Consider the following 19,392-nt stretch of genomic DNA (forward strand, 5'->3'; position numbering starts at 1 on the left):
CGCACACACATCACATTTGATCCAAAGAGCTTTAAGTATTTAATTATTGCCCAGATGGACAAATAATACCAAGAAAATTACTGGAGTTCGGACGGATGACTTTTGTACAGATCCACTAAATTGTGTGTTTTATTGAGTAACATTCAAGCAAAGTTGATCACACAAAAAGTACAAAGTTAAATGTTCAATTTCACGTGTCTTTGATGTTAATGTTTGCTCTATTTTTGGCACCTGTCATGGCTGCCATATCTCTGACATGTGAGATAAGACTTGGATTAGATGTGACTGAATCCATAAAGGCTTTAATAATAGCTTCCTAAATCCCGTTTTCAGCGGTATGGCTGAAAAGCCTCAGGCGCTCAGAACACGCTGTCAAGTACCAATTAATTAGGTTTAATTAGAGAAGCCAGTGAGATTACCTTGTATCTCACCATCTGCCCCCCGAAAGGAAATTCTCCTTCAGCTAAACTTAAATAGAAAAGACAAATATTTAAATGTGTGAATGGACACAAAGACACACACACACACACACAAAGACACGCACACACTTTGTTTGCGCTTCCTATGAAATGCGAAAAAAAATGTGCATGTCTTCTCTGTGTTTTACTGTTTCCTGGTGAGGCCCCTGGTCTTTTGGCTCTCAGCCATGTTCACTTGCCAGAGCATGCAGTTGTCATGGCAGTCCATTGGTTTACGCAGTAAACACCTCAGAGTAAATGAATGAACCTGTTTTAATCCAATAGGAATCCCTTTCTCAACTCTCAGCCAGTCACATCCTGTTTCATAACATGGAACACCTTGTTCGCAATTATGAGTAATGTGAATAATTTCCTGAAGGGTCTGTGTGTGTTCAGGTTTGAAAGGTAGTTTAGTCATTTGGGTTCACCATGTGTGGCAATAAAACAATGGGGGGGGGGGGGGGGACTAATAAAATACCAATACACATACATATAGAGATGCATTAATGTTATCCAGTTAATTATGAATTATAGAAAAGCCTTTGGAAAAAATGGGGTTTGAGAGAAGATACTGATTTTGCCAGTCTGAGTGCATCGGGCAGGTCTTTCTGCAGTATTCAAGGGTTTTATTTGTCACATTATAAGCAGAATGAATTGCAGTGCAGCACACCTGTTATGGCCGTGCTAGTATGATGAATGAGAACTAGAAAAGAGAAAATAAAAAAAATATCTGAAACTCTGTGACAGGACCTTCATGTTTTGGGGGATCTTTAAAGGGACCCGTTATGGGTTCTCCTTCAGGTGTGCATTAAAAGTAGGTGCTGCAACCTGTTCAGTCCCTGGTCATCCAGAGAAAATGGGGGGCAACAGACTGAAAAATGTGCTTTTTATGGTCCTCTTGATCAGGATAACAATACATCACCGAGGTCATTAGAGTTAAATCTCATTAAGGCGACGTCTCTTGTCTTTGATGTGGCCTTTATGGTCGATGGAGCTTTGAGTGCAGTGAGCTGTTTGAGTGCACTGAGGTGGTCCGGCGCTGACCGTGGCACAGTCGGGGTGAAGGTTTGCATTCCCAAAGCCAGTGCCACGGCTCTCTTTCGGTTAAGGGGTGGTGCATTCCAGATCCATTCAAATCAGTGATGAGAAAGTGCCCCAAACTACAGGAACATCTGAGTCATTCGCAAATGGGAATAAAAGGGATCAAAGGATTGACCGTTAGCACACTGGCTGCAGATTTTACATTGGACCGGGGTCACGGAAAAAACTGCCAAGCCACAACTGTGTCAGCTTGGCAGATGATGTTCATTCCAACTCGCTCTTGTACAAGTGATTGATAGAATGGGATCATGGATGTAATCGGCTAAAATGTATATTCTCTGCAGGTAGTTGTCAGAATCGAGAGTCATCGCTCCAAGAATAGGCTCCTTTTTTAAAAAAAAAAAAAAAAAAATGCTTGGTTCATTGGCAGAAATGCTAAATGTTATAACCAGGCCTCTGACTTTCCCCTGACGCCTCCTCATTATAAACAGATAAAGGATTTGAAAACGGAGGAGTGGATGGAAAATGTTATTTATCTGTTTTCTATCAGTATTTGTGCCCAAATAAACGAGGCAGACCTCTCCTCTGAAAGTAAACATGAAAAAAAAAACAAACCTTGTGTGTGGCACAGACTGTGTCACGTGTCTCCTCTTCACTCCTCTCCATAATATGCCCTTTCTGCCTGTCAGATCAAATCAATGTCAGATCAATTTCTCGCCTCATTAGTTCATGCGGGGTGGATTCAGGTTCCAGTGTGTCCCGCGTCCTCAGAGGTTTGACAGGGAAACAGCTGGCGGCCACGTTCCTCAATGAAACACCGCCATCTTGTGGCGTGTTTGCTTGAGACAGGTTGTTGTAGCATATCTGGCCTATAAAGGGACTGTAGGTGCCATAAATGTCTTGGGAAGCTGTCAGGTTGTGGGTCTTCAGGCCACAGATCAACACAGGGATTAAGTGTGGGACCCATATTTTAAGATGAGTGAGCAAAAGTAGGCTAATGAGCAGCTTTTGCCCTGATCTCTAATGTGCTTATAAAGGCTAATGCTGATGATCGCATTCATTTCTGCATTAATGGGCAGGTGCAGGCTACATTTTCTTTATTGCACGGTTATTGCAGGGTGCGCACAAGTATAATTTAGCTAATATTTACACAGGCATCAGCAGAGGAATGTACGCTACATCAATGCACAATCTGGGCCTGTTTACTATGAGGCATTTAAACTCATCAGCGCACATGTGCGCTTCAAATTGCACAGAGCAGCGGCCTTTGCGATGTAAAAGCCAAACACACAGGCAGTTCTGAGGAATGGTATTTCATCTCTCATGCACTCTGTAGGGCAGCTCTCACGATGCTGCCAGGCAGCGCTGCGCTGTGTGAGAAATCAAAGCGCAGGCGTCGAGTCGGGAGGGAGCCTATCTTGCGCAGACTGGGTACTGTACATGGCCATTGATGCTGCTGGATAGATGTAGCCCCTGATGTAAATAAGAATGGCGAGGGCAGCGGGTGTAACATGCCGCGTTATCTCTGCTTGACATCGGAACATTTTTATGCCACCATCGGGATTTTATAAAACGCGTGGCCCCCCCTTTTCTCGGTTTCATCTGAATCCTGCCTTGACAGCTCGCCTGATGATTTTCATTTGACACAAGAGCCACAGCAGACGGGCGGCTTCTTCTAATAAACGCTCGGGAAAAAACAGGTCATTATGACCTTAGTATCCTCCAGTAAAAGAAAACCATCGGATTGCTTTTACGCGGCAGTGTTCTGCTTGCATTTTTTGCTTTGGATTTCGTGTGCCGTGTCCGGAGAGAATTATCATCATTTCAACGTTGAGGTAAGATAAATGGCCTTCCCTCCATGCTTTACCATAAATGACCGTGCTCTCTCCTCCACATCATCTGCCTCAGCGTGAAAAACATAGATATATACGGTGAGAGAGACTCCCCACGCTATCCGTGGGCACAATTACCATAACGCATAACATGGATACATTGTAAGCCTATCAGGACAGCTCACGCACTTAACGGCCAAAACATCGAGCATTCCTCATTTGCAGAGTGCAATGAAACAGAAGGATGCTCATTTTATTACACTGCGGTCCGTGAGCTGATCCAGCCCACTGATGCCAAATGTGCAGCCGAGATATGATTGCACTTAAGGGTGATCTGTTTTAGCAGAGATGCCCCAGTACAGCATCGTGTTTTCAGAGCCACATCTACTTTTGTGACAGGCCGACATAAAGTCAGGCACGCTGTGGAAGCATCGTGGTGTTGGAGGAGATTAAATGTTTACAGACACAAGTTGCATAATAGGATTTGTTTTTTTGTACCTTATTAATTGATGTCATTTTCATCCTCACCTCAGGCTCCCCTCCCACCACTGTGAAGAAATTAAATGCTGAGGCTGACAGTCACACACACAAACACACACACACACACATCATTATTCAATTTTATGGCTCACTGAAATGTGGCCGATATCTCTCTGAGATCTGTGCCTTTGAACAAACACAACACACACAGGAAACACACCCACAGGAGAGAGGGGGGGAAAAAGGATAAACAAGGCGTTTAGCTCAGCAGAAAGAGGGATAGAGGCAGAAGGGGGAGGGATGGACGGAGGAGGCAGTCAGATTAGCTAGCTGGAGCCCATCTCATAGGCTGTGTGGTGATGGGGAGGCAGCTGGATGGCGTGCGGTCAGCTGTGGATAGCGCGGGCACCTCGTGGCCCCCAGCTTCAGGACTGAGTCTGGCTGCGACCCAGCTCAGCCTCACCTCTCCCCTCTCCATCTCGCCGCACTCTTGCTTTGTGGGGCAAGAGGAGGCAGGGCCACAGTCCTGCACATGTCCACTGACCGGCAGCCGCAAGACACCAACACTGACTAAGGTCACTGGAAGGGATTCAAATGCAAACAGTTGCACTGATGTCCGGAGAGCCTGCGAGCAAATATACACAGAGACATTTGAACCCAAACCGCTGCTGGATAGACAATTTCTGCAAACAACTGACTATTTACATGCAAATTCCACCTCATCAAAGCTCATTAAAGCTTCTTAACATTTCATTCACACTGTGACGCTAAATATAAAAATAGCCGCCGCAGCTCAGTCTCAGTGCAGTCTGTTTTCTTGCTAGAATAAAAAAGCATTGTTGCGATGGTTAGTCACCTCACAGCTTTTTGTTGTTGTTTGTTGTTAGGAGCAGAATGAGTGACGGGCAGCCATGTTCTTATTGATTTTTATGATGGGATGGGCCACTTACTGGGAAGAACTGGGCAGGGTAACTGAGCAAACAATACTTTGTCCTCATTAAACAGCCACTGTTGTGGTGCCCTTGAGCAAGGTACTCTGAACCACTGCGGTGGAGGAATGTCTGTGGTGGGTGCTCGTACTCGACAGCCACCCAGCATTAAGTGAGACATGAATGGTGGAAAAGATGATACATTAAAACAGTTATAATCTAATCAAACACAAAATGAAGGAGATTCCAGTTCACAGCTGCAGCCAATGGGAGGACAGGAGGAGAGTAGACTCTTCCTTTTCGAGCGTTTCACTTTTGATGTATTGCAGCTCGGTTGGTATATGCACATTGTAGTAGATGATTAACTCGTTTCCAATCCAAACAGACTCGCACAATACAAATGCAGAACATCCTGAACATGATTTCAGCCTTGGACCTTTTCATCTCCCACTCCATTCCAGCGCTTTGTCTCTTCTCTGAGTTTTCTAGTAAAGCCAAAGAGTCTAAAGCAAGTCTTAAAACAGCCACGATATAAAAGTCCAAATCTCACTCTCTCTCCCCCCCGGCAGGGATGGCTACAGAGGTATGGATACCTTCCCCGCACAGAACCGGGAATGTCTGTCCTGCGCTCGGCCCGTACCATGCACTCAGCCATTGCTGCCATGCAGCACGTCTATGGTCTCAATGTCACAGGGACGCTGGATGAGAAAACCAAGGAGTGAGTATACACACATGCCGTGGACGTGCTTGTAGGAACAAGCTGAGGTGCACATGCACTTCTCGGCGGGATCGTTTGATGTCACATTAATGCAAATGCGCCGCCCATTCATTAAAAAATGTAGAAGGCATTGCTCTCAATGTTTCAATGAATCAGTGAAGGACAGAAATAACATGTTCATTTCAACCCCCCATCACCTCGCCTGAAACAACCCTCAGGTGAAGGTTTTAACACTTCTCCTTCTTCTCATTTTGCATGATGATGCAGTGATATCACGCTGAGGTGAGAATTAATGTTTTGCCTATGCATTATGTGTGTTCTGTACTTGTGATAATCCGATGTGGTATGAATGGGAAACGATGAAGCTCGTGGCTTCCTCTCAGCCCTCACTCAGATGTTGATCTTACACTTTGTAATGAATGTAGTTTGCAGTAGTTTAGTGGTATTTTGCACATTTTTTTTTTCCTGCTGTGATGATCTGGCACCTGTCAGGAAGAGAACTACCGAGTTCACTTCAGTGCTTTATGTTGTCTTGTGATGGTGTTTAGCTCCCAACTTTTATTCAGCAAACTTGAATCGCCTCCTCTTCTCCTCTCTTCTTCTTCTTCTTCTTCTCCTCTTCCCTCCTTTAAGTTGGATGCAGAAGCCTCGCTGTGGCGTTCCGGACAAATTCAAAAGTGCTTCGAGGACACGGAAGCGGAGATATGCGCTGACAGGACAAAAGTGGCAGCGTACACACATCACCTACAGGTGAGCGAGAGCGGAGGCAGTTGTCATGGCGACCATTGAGTTTCGCAGCGCTTATTGCAGGGCTCAGATGTGCCGGCGATAATTTTCGCAGCTCTCCTCCGTCTCTCATCTCCTCCTCTTTAACCACCTGGGATCACATGCTCTGTGTTGTCATAGAGACTGCGCAAGTACGTCACATGTGTGGAGGCACACGCACAGAGATATAGTCAACATCACACATCCAGATTATCACATGCGTTTGCCCATGTGTGCTGCGAGTACGCTTACTTTCCAGTGTATAAATAGCTCGCTGGCAAAATGAAAAATGGGGAGTTTTTCCCATTTAGTCTTTCCTTTTCATGAAACAAAACAATTTCAGCCGAGTGGCATGAAGATTGAAGGCTCCCTCGCATAAAACTGTTTGAAAATCCTGAGAGTAAATTGTCCGTAATCTCAGCAGAAATATTCAAACTCTCATCTTATCTCGCCTGATTAAGCTCCAGTTTTTAATAGGCTCTGAGGAGAACTGATAAACGGGTCTCTGGCACAACTGCAAATTGACAGGTTACAGCAGTAATAGACGATAACGCTGTCAATTTATTCAAATCCTTCCTTCCTCCACGAATTTGAATTGATGAGCCACCTCTCCTAATGGAATGTCAATCAGTGCTGAGCCAGTGCTGCTGCTGACTGCACTTTATTCATGAAAATGAGTGGAGAGAGAGAGAGAGAGGGGGGAGAAGATTTCCCGTTCCTCTCTGCCTGCCAGGGACTGATAACGACTGCTGTGTTAAAAGTTCAGCAAAAGCTGCCGGGCTTGAAATAGTTGTGTCAAGTGCAACTTTTCTTTTTGGTGTCTCCTCATTTTGAGAAGTGAAAATGTTCACTCGAAATTAATGGGATAACGAGGCGCGGCGTTGATGCACCGTGTGTTTTATTTCCGCTGCTCCTGAATGTTTTGCTCCCCATTGTTTTAAATGATGTATATGCATGATTGCTGCACTGTTTACATCCAGGTCTGTCACTACCACGAAGACGTAAACTGCAGCCCGCAGAGCATTTTCTGGCCTCGTAGCATTTACCTCTCAGCAGCCTTTTAATCAGTTTGCTTTTTTTTCTCTCTCAGCATCAAAAATGTCACGCCAAAGGTGGGCGCCCGGGAGACTCATGATGCCATCCGGCGAGCGTTTGACGTGTGGCAGGGTGTGACTCCTCTACGCTTTGAGGCCGTTCCATACAGCGCCCTGGAGACTGGCAGGCGTGACGTGGACATCACTATCATCTTCGCTTCCGGTTTTCACGGCGATAGCTCACCCTTCGACGGGGAGGGGGGATTCCTCGCCCACGCCTATTTCCCGGGCCCAGGCATAGGAGGGGACACACACTTTGACTCAGATGAGCCCTGGACCCTCGGGAACCCCAACCATGATGGTGAGTGAAAGGCTGGGTGGGTGTTAACCTAAATCTAGATAGAGAGAAAGTGGTGGTGAAGGAGCCACCAATAAAGGAGTGAGGAGAGCAAAAGCACGGCGAGGCTACGGCAAGAGAGGGGGAAGGAAATTAGTAAAGGAAGAGATTAAGATTAGGGAAAGAAAGTAGAGGAAAGATTAAAGCGGAACGTTTGCAGGTAAGTAAACACGTACGATGTGTGGAAAGCACCGAGATACAGAGAAAAGAGCAGGGATCTGGAGAGACAGATAAGGACTGATGGAAAGTAAGTCCTGGAAATACAGATGGCTAGACAGGAGGGCAATGTGACAGAGATGGTATCACAGGCCAGGGCATGAGGGATGCTCCACCAAAAACAAAGAATGCAGAGATGTCTTTGATGGGGCTGCGCTCTGTAAAGACACATCACCCCATCTGTCAGGATTTTGATGGGATTTTTTTTCTGCATAATAAGCTCTTCAGATGACAGGATAGAAAGCTCGGCTATTTTAAGACATTGGTTGCTGGCACATGATTATGGCTTTTCTGTTTTTAGTGAATTTGATGCAGCTCAGTGATATGCTTCAAGACAGGTAGAACAGAAAACAGGGAAGCGCCAGACGTGCACCCATAGCATTGTAAAATTTACAAATAATGTCATGTCAAGTCATGTTTTTTTCACTTCATTTTACTCTTTGTACGTTAGGTAAAATTTGTTTAGTTTTTTGGTTATATCATGTTGTGTTGTACAGTGCTGTGCTTTGTTGTGTTGTGTCTGTTATCTGTTATGTTGTGTCATATAATGTGTCACATTACGTTATGTTATGTTATGTTATTATGGGTATATTTAGTAAATTTAGGTTACAGTAGTTTACTATGGCTTATATCACTTTATGTTGTGTTGTGTCACATGGCATTATGCTGCCTTGTGTTATTATGGGTATATTTTAGGTTATTATGAGTTCTGTTATGTCATGTCATGTTGTGTGATGTGATGTGATGTGATGTCATCATGTTATAGGTATATTAGGTTAAGTTATGGTAGGTTATATTACATTGTGTTATATATTATGTTATGTTATGCTACATAATGTTATGCTATTATGGGTATGTTAGGTCAAGTCAGATTAGTATGGCTTATATCATTATGTCATGTGTTGTGTTGTGTTGTGTTGTGTTGTGTTGTGTCGTGGTATTACGGGTGTATTAGGTTGTGTTATGTTGTTGCAGGTAATATTATTTGGCTGTATTAGCCTGGGTTATGTCATGTTGTGTCATTTCATGTTAGGTTATGTTTTGTTATGGGTAATTTTTATGACAGGTTAAGATAGGTTGGGTTTTTATTGGTTAGAACAAATAGCAGTTGTCCACAAAACGTGTCATGTGTGCCACCTTGACAATGTGGATTCTGGCAGGGTGCAGCAGCCCGGAGAGGGAGATAATATGCCTCTCTTAGCCATGCATCCACACACACTTTAATTACCCTACCTACACGGCGCCAGGCTTGTCAGAGCACCACCAGGCTACTTTGCTAATACCCATGTGCCATACGCTTACATTTTATCCTCCCATTAGTGGAAGAGGAGGGTAGCAGCTCGCATTGTGTTTGTTCTGGGAAACTGCTTGCCACCCATCAGCTGCCCTCCCTCTCTCCCTTTTGTTCTCATACTCCAATGGTAATTGTCTCAGTCTCCCAAGTCAAATTCATGTTCACCCTTGCGCAGTGTCCCATGGTTATGTACGTGGAGTGCTGAGGCTGATTCTGAAAAGCTCCTGTCTCAGCTTATGTGTCTGGAAAGCTGTGCAACCTTTAATGGGCTTTCACAGCAGTGTAATTGTAAATGTTGCATGTTGACATGTGCGCTAATGGTAGCTCTGGCCTGTCTCCTGGGAGTCCTCGTGGGACATTTTTGGTTAGGTGGAAGAGGCTGCTTGTGTTAGATAAATGGGGGAGGGGGAGGTGTAACCTTTTAGCTGCTGGCTGAGGGTCAGTGGTTGTTCTGTGCAGCGCTGCTGGCAGGAGTGGATATCATGTTTTAAAGGGCGACAATCTCCCGGGGCCAGCTTCAGTCACAAGCTGTTCGTAAATGGCGTACTTCTTTCTAAATCAGGTTGACACTACGAGCTGAGTGCTGACCATAGACACTGACCGTGACATTTTTCATTTTTCGTTCGTCTGTGTGTGTTTGAATGCGATATGAGCTCGGCCCACAGTGTTTCCTTGTCCTGTGCCGACATTTGTATGCGTTCAGGTGCATTATATGGATGCGTGTTCTGTGGTGCCCTGAGCAGCAACGTGAGCGCGTGTCTCTCTGCTTTCTCTCAGCTGTGGCTCACATGTGGCTTATCTTCTCTTACCGAGCAAAAGAGGGAAAGTGCTTACATGCTTTGCAATTTACCTCCAGTAATCTTCCCTTGCACTACATTGCACCGCATTAGCTCAGTGTAAGTTACATCTGGACCAGAGGGCTGCGGCGTAATGATTATTTTCTTTGTTGATTAATCAGCCGGCTATTTGCAAATTATGTGTTTAATGGTTTGTCTATAAAATTTGAAAAGATAATGACATCATAAGTTCTGGGAGTCAAAGTCGTGGCTTAAAATTGCTCTATTTTGTCCAAACAGCAGTCAAAAAAAGATTAACAATGACATAAAACTGAGAGAAGAAGCAGATTCTCGTATGTAAGACCCTGGAATAAGCAGATACTCGGCATTCTCGCCTTGAATGGTTCATGAAGCCATGAGTTCAGCTTCACTGGCCCTTTAGTATGTGGCACAATAATTTATAGAATATGCAGGTGGCTGCATAGACGCCCAGTAACCATTCAAAATGTCTCATGTCCATATGAAATGTATTTCTTGGTTTGTATTTTAATGTGGTTCTGTGCTAATCGCTGTCTGTCCTTTGTGTGAGTGTGGCTGTGTGTGTGTTTAACACACCTAATATCACATCCGCTCTTCTTCTGCATGTGCTTTGTGTTTGTGCATTCATAAAATGCCCTCTCCCCCCTCTCCAGGTAACGACCTGTTCTTGGTTGCGGTGCATGAGCTGGGCCACGCCCTTGGTCTGGAACACTCGAACGATCCCACTGCCATCATGGCTCCTTTCTACCAGTACATGGACACAGAGAACTTCAAACTACCTCACGACGACCTGCAGGGCATCCAGAAAATCTATGGTAACCCTCGACTTCTTACATTAGTCCCTCTCTTTAGCCTGTAAAGACAAACAACTAGTTAAATTCTAGTAAATAGTTAGATAGAGCAATGTTGCATATGTATTCTGTTATTCCAACACTTTATTGAAGCTGCATTACAAAATATTAGACAGCCAACAGGCATTTTTTAGAGCAACATGAGTCAATTAACAGAGCTCCAAAGAGGCCAAATCATCTGTGACACAATTAAAGGTGCAGTCAAAAAACTGTAAACTCTTTCAGTGTCTTAATAGGGAGAGTCCCAAAAATAGTTCAATCTCACAAACACAGAAAAAGCGTGCAGACAAATGGGAAAATATGGAGGATGACATGCTTTTTGTCTTTTTAGGTCCACCAGATAGAGCGCCACAGCCTACCAGGCCCCCACCCACGGTCCCTCCTCCCCGCTTCCACCCTCCCTCAGACCCCCGTAAGCATGACCGCCATGCCAGACCCCATCGCCCTCCGCAGGGGGCCAAACCCTCCAACCCCAACTCCAAACCCAACATCTGTGACGGAGGCTTCAACACCCTGGCCATCCTCCGACAGGAGCTTTTTGTGTTCAAGGTAGAGAAGATCATCAGCCTGAGTGAACATGGCTGCTGGTTTAAAAGCAGATTGACATGATGATGATGATGATGATGATGATGATGATGATGATGATGATGATGATGATGATGATGATGATCCATTTCTGCAGGACCAGTGGTTTTGGAGGGTACGGGACAACTCGGTAGTCCCTGGCTATCCCATGCAGATCAACTACTTCTGGAAAGGCTTACCTGCCAAAATTGATGCCGTGTATGAAAACAGCGAAGGGAAGTTTGTCTTTTTCAAAGGTAATAAAAGCAAGAGAATTTTCCTTTTATGGATGATTTTTTTTTCAGTTTCTTCATTTATTAAAGGTGCCCTGTGGAGTGTTTGTTTTTATATTTTAATGACGGGAGCCCTGTTTTGACAGTATTGTGCAAAACCACCCGGACAGGCGTACACACTATTTCGCTTACAGTTAGTTGTAGCAATGCACCAACAAAGGCAAGGAAGAAGAAGACTGCTAACATGGATGTAAACAATGCAGATTTAAAATATTTTTAAAAATCAGCTTTCTAAATGTATTATGAAGAAGGCGTTGCATTCAACACGTTTGTCAGACACACAATACATTTTGGTGAAAACACAGAATGTAAATATAACGTGTGTTTGTTACCTGACAATTCAATGGGCCAGCTTTGATTTTTCACCACAATTTGACTCCAAAAATCATAAAATAAATCAAGTTAATCCACAAAAATAAGAAAAAGTCTCGAAACAAAATAAAAGTAGATCATACAAAAGACAAAAAAGACATTAGAGTCAGTATATCGCCTCTACGAGTGCTGTGAAAGTGTGAGCGTAAACATACAGTGATCCTCTGTTTATTAAATGAAAAGTTTTTTTATTTCTTACTACCATTACGAGTGAATGTGTCCATCTGAGCTCTTCAAACACGCAGAAATCTTTTATCATATAGCAACCGACCGGGCGACTTTGAGGTTGTTTTGCGTTCTGTATGGCAACAGAGCGAGTGCAGGTCCAGTACAGCCATCCGTCCATCAGGCAGATTAACATGACATCTGTCACCCAGTAGGATCAGAGTGCCTCATGCTTTATTTATTCTCTCGGGGGGACTTAACTGCATTTGTGTGTATGTGAGTGTCTAGCTACTTAGTGCAAGCACACCACCGCAGCAGCTCTCCTCGCTCTGCCTGAGGCACTTATGATCAAACTGAATTAAATGCAACAATAGCTTCAATAAAACTGAAAACAACGAGTCTCGGCGGAGTTGCCTTCAGAGCGTCATCTTGCTGTTTATTGTTTTTGGATAACGCTGCATAGATTTTCTGCTGTGCAGGTATTTTGTAAATGAGGTGATACATCTGACCTTTGAAATCACGTGAAGAGAAAGAAATAGACTCGCTGGGAAAGAAAGAAAGAAAGAAAGAAAAAAAAAAACCGCAGAGGAGGCTTGAATGAGCCGAGAGCTGGCAGTGTTTTGTGCAGCGGGATTTTTGAGGTCATCTTTATGATAATGTCTTTGTCCCACAGCCTCCTAACTTTGCGTGTGTATTTTAGGAAACCGTTTCTGGGTCTTCAAGGACACAACTCTCCAGCCTTCGTACCCTCAGGACATCTCGCTGTTCGGGAGCGGCATGCCCACTCAGAGTATCGAGACAGCTGTCTGGTGGGAGGATGTCGCCAAAACCTACTTCTTCAAAGGAGACAGGTCTGTGTGGACCCATTATTAGTACTGTTATGAAGTTAAGCTGTTGATGTCTTCTGCATATCTCACTGAATTGACTCTGTGTTACCAAACGGTTTATGTGAAGTCATTACATATTTTAATTTGGTTTTATAATACGGCGCGTAAAATAAAATATGAAGCATTAGTCAGCTCCTTCCATCTTTATCAGTGCAGTCTGTCTGTGTTTGGAACATTTAATGATTTTTGGGACTGTTTCCCTTCAGATATGTAATCATTTTGCAGCTTTTTGTCATAGATTAGCTGGCATCCTTGAAGCTCTGTAAGCTGTCACATGTTGCTGTGAAAACGCTGATTGCCTATTTTACAGCTGACAAATGCTGCTTATTGGCTTTTAACTCATTATGGCCCTGTGTCAGAGTAACATCAGTAGCGGTGATTATGTTTCTTCAGAGTCCTTTTCTGCAAAGAACTCATATTATTTTGTCTACTTGCATGCATCTGTTGATATACGCATGGTTGTAGTTACCCGCAGTTGGAAGTGAACTGAAACCAGGGAGCCTTTCCAAAACAACCAAATCAGAGAATCTGTTGTTTATCTGTGCGCGTTGCAAGGGTCTTGAAGTTTGAGAGTATGCCAGTGTGACTCACATGTTTGTTCAGCTGTCATTATAAATCATATCCTAAGAGGTCAGGGGACCCTTTGGTGAAAGCTGACAAAATGCTTTGTCATGATACTGTCATCCCTCAACCTGCTGCTGCGCATCATGACAAACAGGACGTTCTGTCCATCGTCACAAACATGATTTCATCTCTCGCTCTCTCCCTGCGACAGCGTGTGTTTGTTCTAATTCAAAGAAATGACACTGTGTAGCAAGATTTATGTGTGCGAGCACCAGCGTATGAGACGCAGATCAATCACAACGACCCCTGAAAACAAATTTGCCCGGTCGGTGAACACAGTATGGATGATAGATTGACAGTTTTCTCTGGTCATGTGAATTAAAGTCACATGAGCATTAAATGGTCAGCCTGCGGCGGGCTGCATTTTAAGTCTGGGTGCAAGTTACAGACAGCAGACTGTCACTGTAAACACAGACGTACAGTAAAACAGTTGTATTCTTCCTCATCTCGAAAGCTGTATTATAGTTTAGAAATAACATTATGAACAAAAAAAACATCCCCACCTGGCAACCACATCCAACTCTGTAAATCTGTGCTGAAAATTGTGTCTAAATACTGCTGAAAAATGTCAGTATTATCAGTATTACAGTCTTATTAAAGTACTTCATACTTCCGTTGTGTGTGTTAGCATATTGAAGTCACCTCCTGCACGTGTTATATGTTGATCCTCTTTGCACCTGAAGAGAGTCTTTATTTGTCAGTGTTTTTCCCATGTGATGACACCCCGTCACACACACACACACACACACACACACATACACACACACACACACACACACACACACCTGGCACTAAGCCTGGATTCAAACCCCTTTCACATTTGCTTGTCTTGACTGTATTTGATCTTATCCCTCAGCCCTAGTCTGAAGTCCTGTTCAAGGGGACTGAGGCAGTCTCTCGGGATGATTTGGATGCTGGTGGCGGTGGACAGAATAGAGTAGAGAAGTTAGTAGCCTTTGTATACTGTGGAAGCTTTTGTGTTGGTGGATATGGTGTCCAGGTGTTGGATTAATTAAACTCTCATCACAATGTGTAATTTCCTTTTACTCGGGATTAACCGAATGGGTGAGGTGTCTGACTTGTCACTGACTGACTGTGTGCATGCACCTCTGTACTGACTGTAGTTTATCTGTCTGTCCTGCTCTAGATACTGGAGGTACAATGAGGACATGAGGACCATGGATCCAGGTTACCCCAAACCCATCACCATCTGGAAGGGCATCCCTGACTCTCCACAGGGGGCTTTTGTGGATAAGGCCAACGGTATGCCGGAAGCAACACCTTCAAATACTGTAGAGAGACCTAACTTGCCATCGTTTTTGTCCTCAAAGCAGAGCAAGCAAAGTAAATTTGGCAACTCTCAATGTAAAAACCAGTGTAAAATCTCTGTTTCGAACAGTTATTAGAGGTCAGAGCATTTGCACACATTAACTCAGGTGCAAAAGGTGAGTGATAAACAGTGGAGGAGAGGAGCTGCTGTTGTAGCGAACTGCACGAGAGCTGCAGCAATTCGTGGATTAATCGACCAGTCGATCAAAAGAAAATTAATTGGAAACTATTGCTACTGAATTGGGCCTAAAAGCACACAGTACGCACAAAATCTTTGCTTTTTCAAATGAAGAGCCTGCTGAGAGACGTTAACAGAGTCATTGATTTGGCCCCTCTACTGCATGATGAAGCGGTGCTGTAAACGGCACTGCACAATGTTCAGTCTCTGCAAAGTTAATTTGAAGTGAAGTGAATTTATTGTGTCCCACAATCCCTCCCTCCAGGCTTTACCTACTTTTACAAGGGAAAGGAGTACTGGAAGTTCAACAACCAGCTGCTTCGCGTGGAGCCCGGCTACCCGAGGTCCATCCTGAGGGACTTCATGGGCTGTGACGGCCTACCTGCCGACCCCGACTGGGACTGGAGCCCCCCGGTGGCGGAGGAACGCCACTACGACAATGGCGACGCGGACGTCGTCATCAAACTGGACAGCGCGGGGGGCACGGAGAAAGCAGTGGCCATCGCTATCCCCTGTGTCCTGGCGCTGTGCATGATGGTCCTCCTCTACACCGTTTTCCAGTTCAGGAGGAAGAGCACACAGCGCCACATACTGTACTGTAAGCGCTCCATGCAGGAGTGGGTCTGAGGGACTGTTACTGCACTGTATAGAGAGGGGTGTGAAGCTCTGATAAAGGTCTAGATATTACTTGAAGCCCTAAGTACAGTAATTGGAAGCACTGTAAAGGGTACAGTACATAAGGATTACCGTGTCGGCAGATTTAAAAACTGCTCGAACTCGTCACGTGCAAGCCGCGAGGAATCAAAACGATCAGCAGAACTCGACTGAAGACAGTGTGGGAGCCGCATCTCCTTTGTCCAACTAATATGTATGTATCTGCTTTGACTTTTTTTCTGTATCTTGGAATGAACTCAATTAAGTGAGACAGAGTTAAGCTACTTTAAGTGGGACCTTTGTCTATCCTCGTCTCTGCACGCCGCTTAAAAAGCCCCTAGCACTAACTTCAGTGGACAAATTAGATATAGGCTTCTTCGTTACTTTCATTTCTTAATTAAATCGCTCTGAGCTGTGCTTTTTTTATTTAGGGTCCCTGTAAAAGATTATTCATTGTGTGGAGGACTGATACACAAACCAAATATGACCTTTTCTTCCAAAGAGGATTACTGCTCGATGTTGTTTTTTGATGGGATGTTTTTCCTCCATGGATCGAACATTGTGGCATCATACTCAGATTTTCTTTTGCCATTGGTATTCACATCCACCCGTCTGCTCTGTAATCTGTGGGGATAGGAAGCAGCCGTTAGTAAGAGCTCGGAACTCAAGACTGTGGTGGCAGTCTTTCTCCAAAACAGGGGCCAAAAACCTCTCTGCAATATTTATGAGACTGCCTTAATCACAGATTGCTTAAACTCCCTTCTCTTTCTCTCTGTTTCTCTGGTGTGGAAGCTGGATACTGAGTGACACAGTAGGAATACAAACAGCTTATGACGGCATTAATTACTGCCCATAATGCATTTTCAAAACCAGTAATTAAGGACAGTTTGATCCACAATGGGTTCACTGCTCTTCGAAATTTGCTTAATACCTGATGGCTTTCATTTACTGCCTCACTGGAGGGTACGAGAGAGAAAGGGAAAGTTATTGGTGTGTGTGAAAGAAACAGTCATTAGCCGCACTATATATGTACTGTACTGTACTCTAGTGTCAAGTTATTGAACAGCTAACGTTCTGCTTTTTTTCCTGCCAAGTTTGGATACTAATACTCCAAACATTGTCAGTACATACATTTCAAACAGCTTTACTAATCTGTTCTTTTTTTTTTTTTTTCAACTTTTATACAAGGCTTGCGAGTTTACATAATATTTCACGAAGCACAGGGTGCAGAGCAGGAGGAGAGAAAAGAGAAAGGAGAGAAAACAAACTACATGTATGCATTTTTTAAGACACATACAGAGTTTCTCCTTAAAAAGAAAAAGTCATCCCTGCGTCCAGTTACCGCAAGCACATCAACCGTCCATCAGTGGCCTGTGCCGTCGCCCAGATTTGCTCCATCTTCTCACCAAGTTTTTGCAAGTAGTTTTCAAGTGAAACCATTTTTGTAAAGAAGAAAACACGTGTAAACAACAGGAAGTAATCTGCAGAAATAAAGAAACTTATTGTCTGAATTCTGGATGTTAGGAAAAAGGTTAAACCTGTGTGTCCAATAATGAAACCAGGTTGTTTTATGCACTGTAACTGTAACTATCCATTATACAAAAATACTAATGTTATATTAACAAATTACTAATAAATGTTTATAGAGCAACTCTAACATTGTTGGGATTAACCGGCACAACCAAAACCAGCTAAATTAAGTGTGATGACAAATATTTCACATATATATCACGAACAATGATGTTGCATATATATGACATCATACACAAAGCGTAACATGTTTCGACGAGTTTAATCAGCTAATAACGAGAAACAGCTAAGTGATATAAAGCATAACAAAAGGCATACTCTCTGAGGTGAGACGGAGCTAAACGGGGCAGGAGCTTCTTCTATATCTCATGTATTGTATTATAACTGCAATACACAGCCTGGATCCTAATGAGATTAGGTCTCGCAACTGCCTTTGACTGCTGCCATACATGTGACAATGTGACCGAGTGGTGGAGCGTGTCTCTGAGCTGGCCAGACGACCTGTCAGTGAGCATTCATGGTGTGATTTCTTTTATATTTGCGCTCCTTGATTTTGTTTCTCTTTTACTTGAAAATGCTCATCGACATCAACTGTACAGGATATCTGATACAATCGTCAGTTGATATCAAGACAATGCCATTTTAGAACATATCACAGGGAGTATATGTTTGCAGTGCATGCCGTTGTTAAACTAAGATGTCCTTCTGTTGACCATGGATCATTTGGAGACTCTTGTCAGTCTTTCCCGTCATGGTTGAATGAAGCGATCGGCATTGCAGGTTTATGTTGGATGCACTGACAGATCCAAACTCTCATTTCTGATAAACCCTGCGAAACAACAAGCTTCCAGTCTGTCCTCCCCGTTCCAATCTCCAGGCGATTGTGAAGAAAGACAACGTGCACATTTTAAAGAACGGAAACATCTTTGCTTTCCTGTGCTGAACTGCGCATCAGTCCATGTTGATCCATGACCACTGTAATTTAGGGTGGTGGCTCAGTGTTGTGTGTGACGTCCTATCAGTTTGCGTGTTTGTGGCGAGAGTCTGATGGCTCCAGCGGGTGTGAATTAAAGACAGCCAGTGGGGCGAGTCGGTACTATATTTATTGCCGTATTTATTCCTCTGTGCTCAGCACCTCAAATCTTGCATTGCATTGTACTGAGGGCACGAAGCTGTCAATAAAGTGGGTTTGAAATGCAATGGTTTTTTTTTCCAGGAGTAATCCTCCTCCTTCTGTTGCTGCCTCAACAACAAACAAATCATCTGGTGTGAATGTGTTTCCATCTTTGAGAGGTAAATCACAGACTTGAAAAGGTTACATGTTTACACTGCTCTTTTTGACGCTTAAATCACCTGACGAATTACCTGACATTTTAAATGTGAAGTGTAAGCAGGAAGTCTCAATGCTCTGACCTGTCCCTGTTTATCTCCAGACTCCTCAGTGCTCTTTTTGTCTGCCTCGACACACGCTGCTAAGCATTAGTCATTAAAGGAAGTAGATGGGGCCGATTAGACAGCAGTCGATACACCAGAGAGGCAAGAGGCGAGGAGCATTTGCAATAATTGCAATCGAGATCTTATACACGGATACATGCAGTATATACTCCAAGGCATAGTGTATGAGACGTAAACATATTGCATAATATGTACATAAAGACAGAGTGTATACTGTCTGCTTGGGAAAGTTTTGTTTTTAATCCATCCATTCCGTGGATGAGGAAAATGCTGTGTGTTGTAAATAAACATGTGCATAATGAGCGTGTCCTCGTATTGTGCTCTCACACGTAAACATTCACATCAGACACTGGTGAAGAGTTTTATACATCATCACCCCAGGTAGTCTCCGACAAAGCGACAGCATGATCCTGCAATACACCCAGCCGGTTAAGATGCAACGTTAGAGATCATTCAGGAAGCTTGAATGAATTCTTGTGTACCGTATGTTCAATTCTGTTCACCCTGCTCA

General features: G+C 43.8%; 1 protein-coding gene across 2 annotated transcripts; it reads left to right on the plus strand.

The window, feature by feature from the left end:
- Positions 1-2,883: 2,883 nt before the first annotated feature.
- Positions 2,884-19,183, plus strand: mmp16b (matrix metallopeptidase 16b (membrane-inserted)). 2 transcript variants are annotated; one of them, XM_076744862.1, is made up of 11 exons: positions 2,909-3,334; positions 5,310-5,458; positions 5,726-5,740; positions 6,092-6,208; positions 7,314-7,618; positions 10,633-10,794; positions 11,162-11,379; positions 11,513-11,651; positions 12,925-13,075; positions 14,883-14,998; positions 15,508-19,183. In XM_076744862.1, exons 1-11 carry the CDS (start codon positions 3,206-3,208, stop codon positions 15,867-15,869), a joined length of 1,863 nt encoding a protein of 620 aa, XP_076600977.1. In that variant the 5' UTR covers positions 2,909-3,205; the 3' UTR covers positions 15,870-19,183. The 2 variants fall into 2 exon arrangements, with proteins under 2 accessions (XP_076600978.1, XP_076600977.1); XM_076744863.1 differs by lacking the exon at positions 5,726-5,740 and having other exon boundaries at positions 2,884-3,334.
- Positions 19,184-19,392: the final 209 nt, after the last annotated feature.

Source organism: Chaetodon auriga, chromosome 12 (genome assembly GCF_051107435.1).
Source record: "Chaetodon auriga isolate fChaAug3 chromosome 12, fChaAug3.hap1, whole genome shotgun sequence".
NCBI lineage: Eukaryota > Metazoa > Chordata > Actinopteri > Chaetodontiformes > Chaetodontidae > Chaetodon > Chaetodon auriga.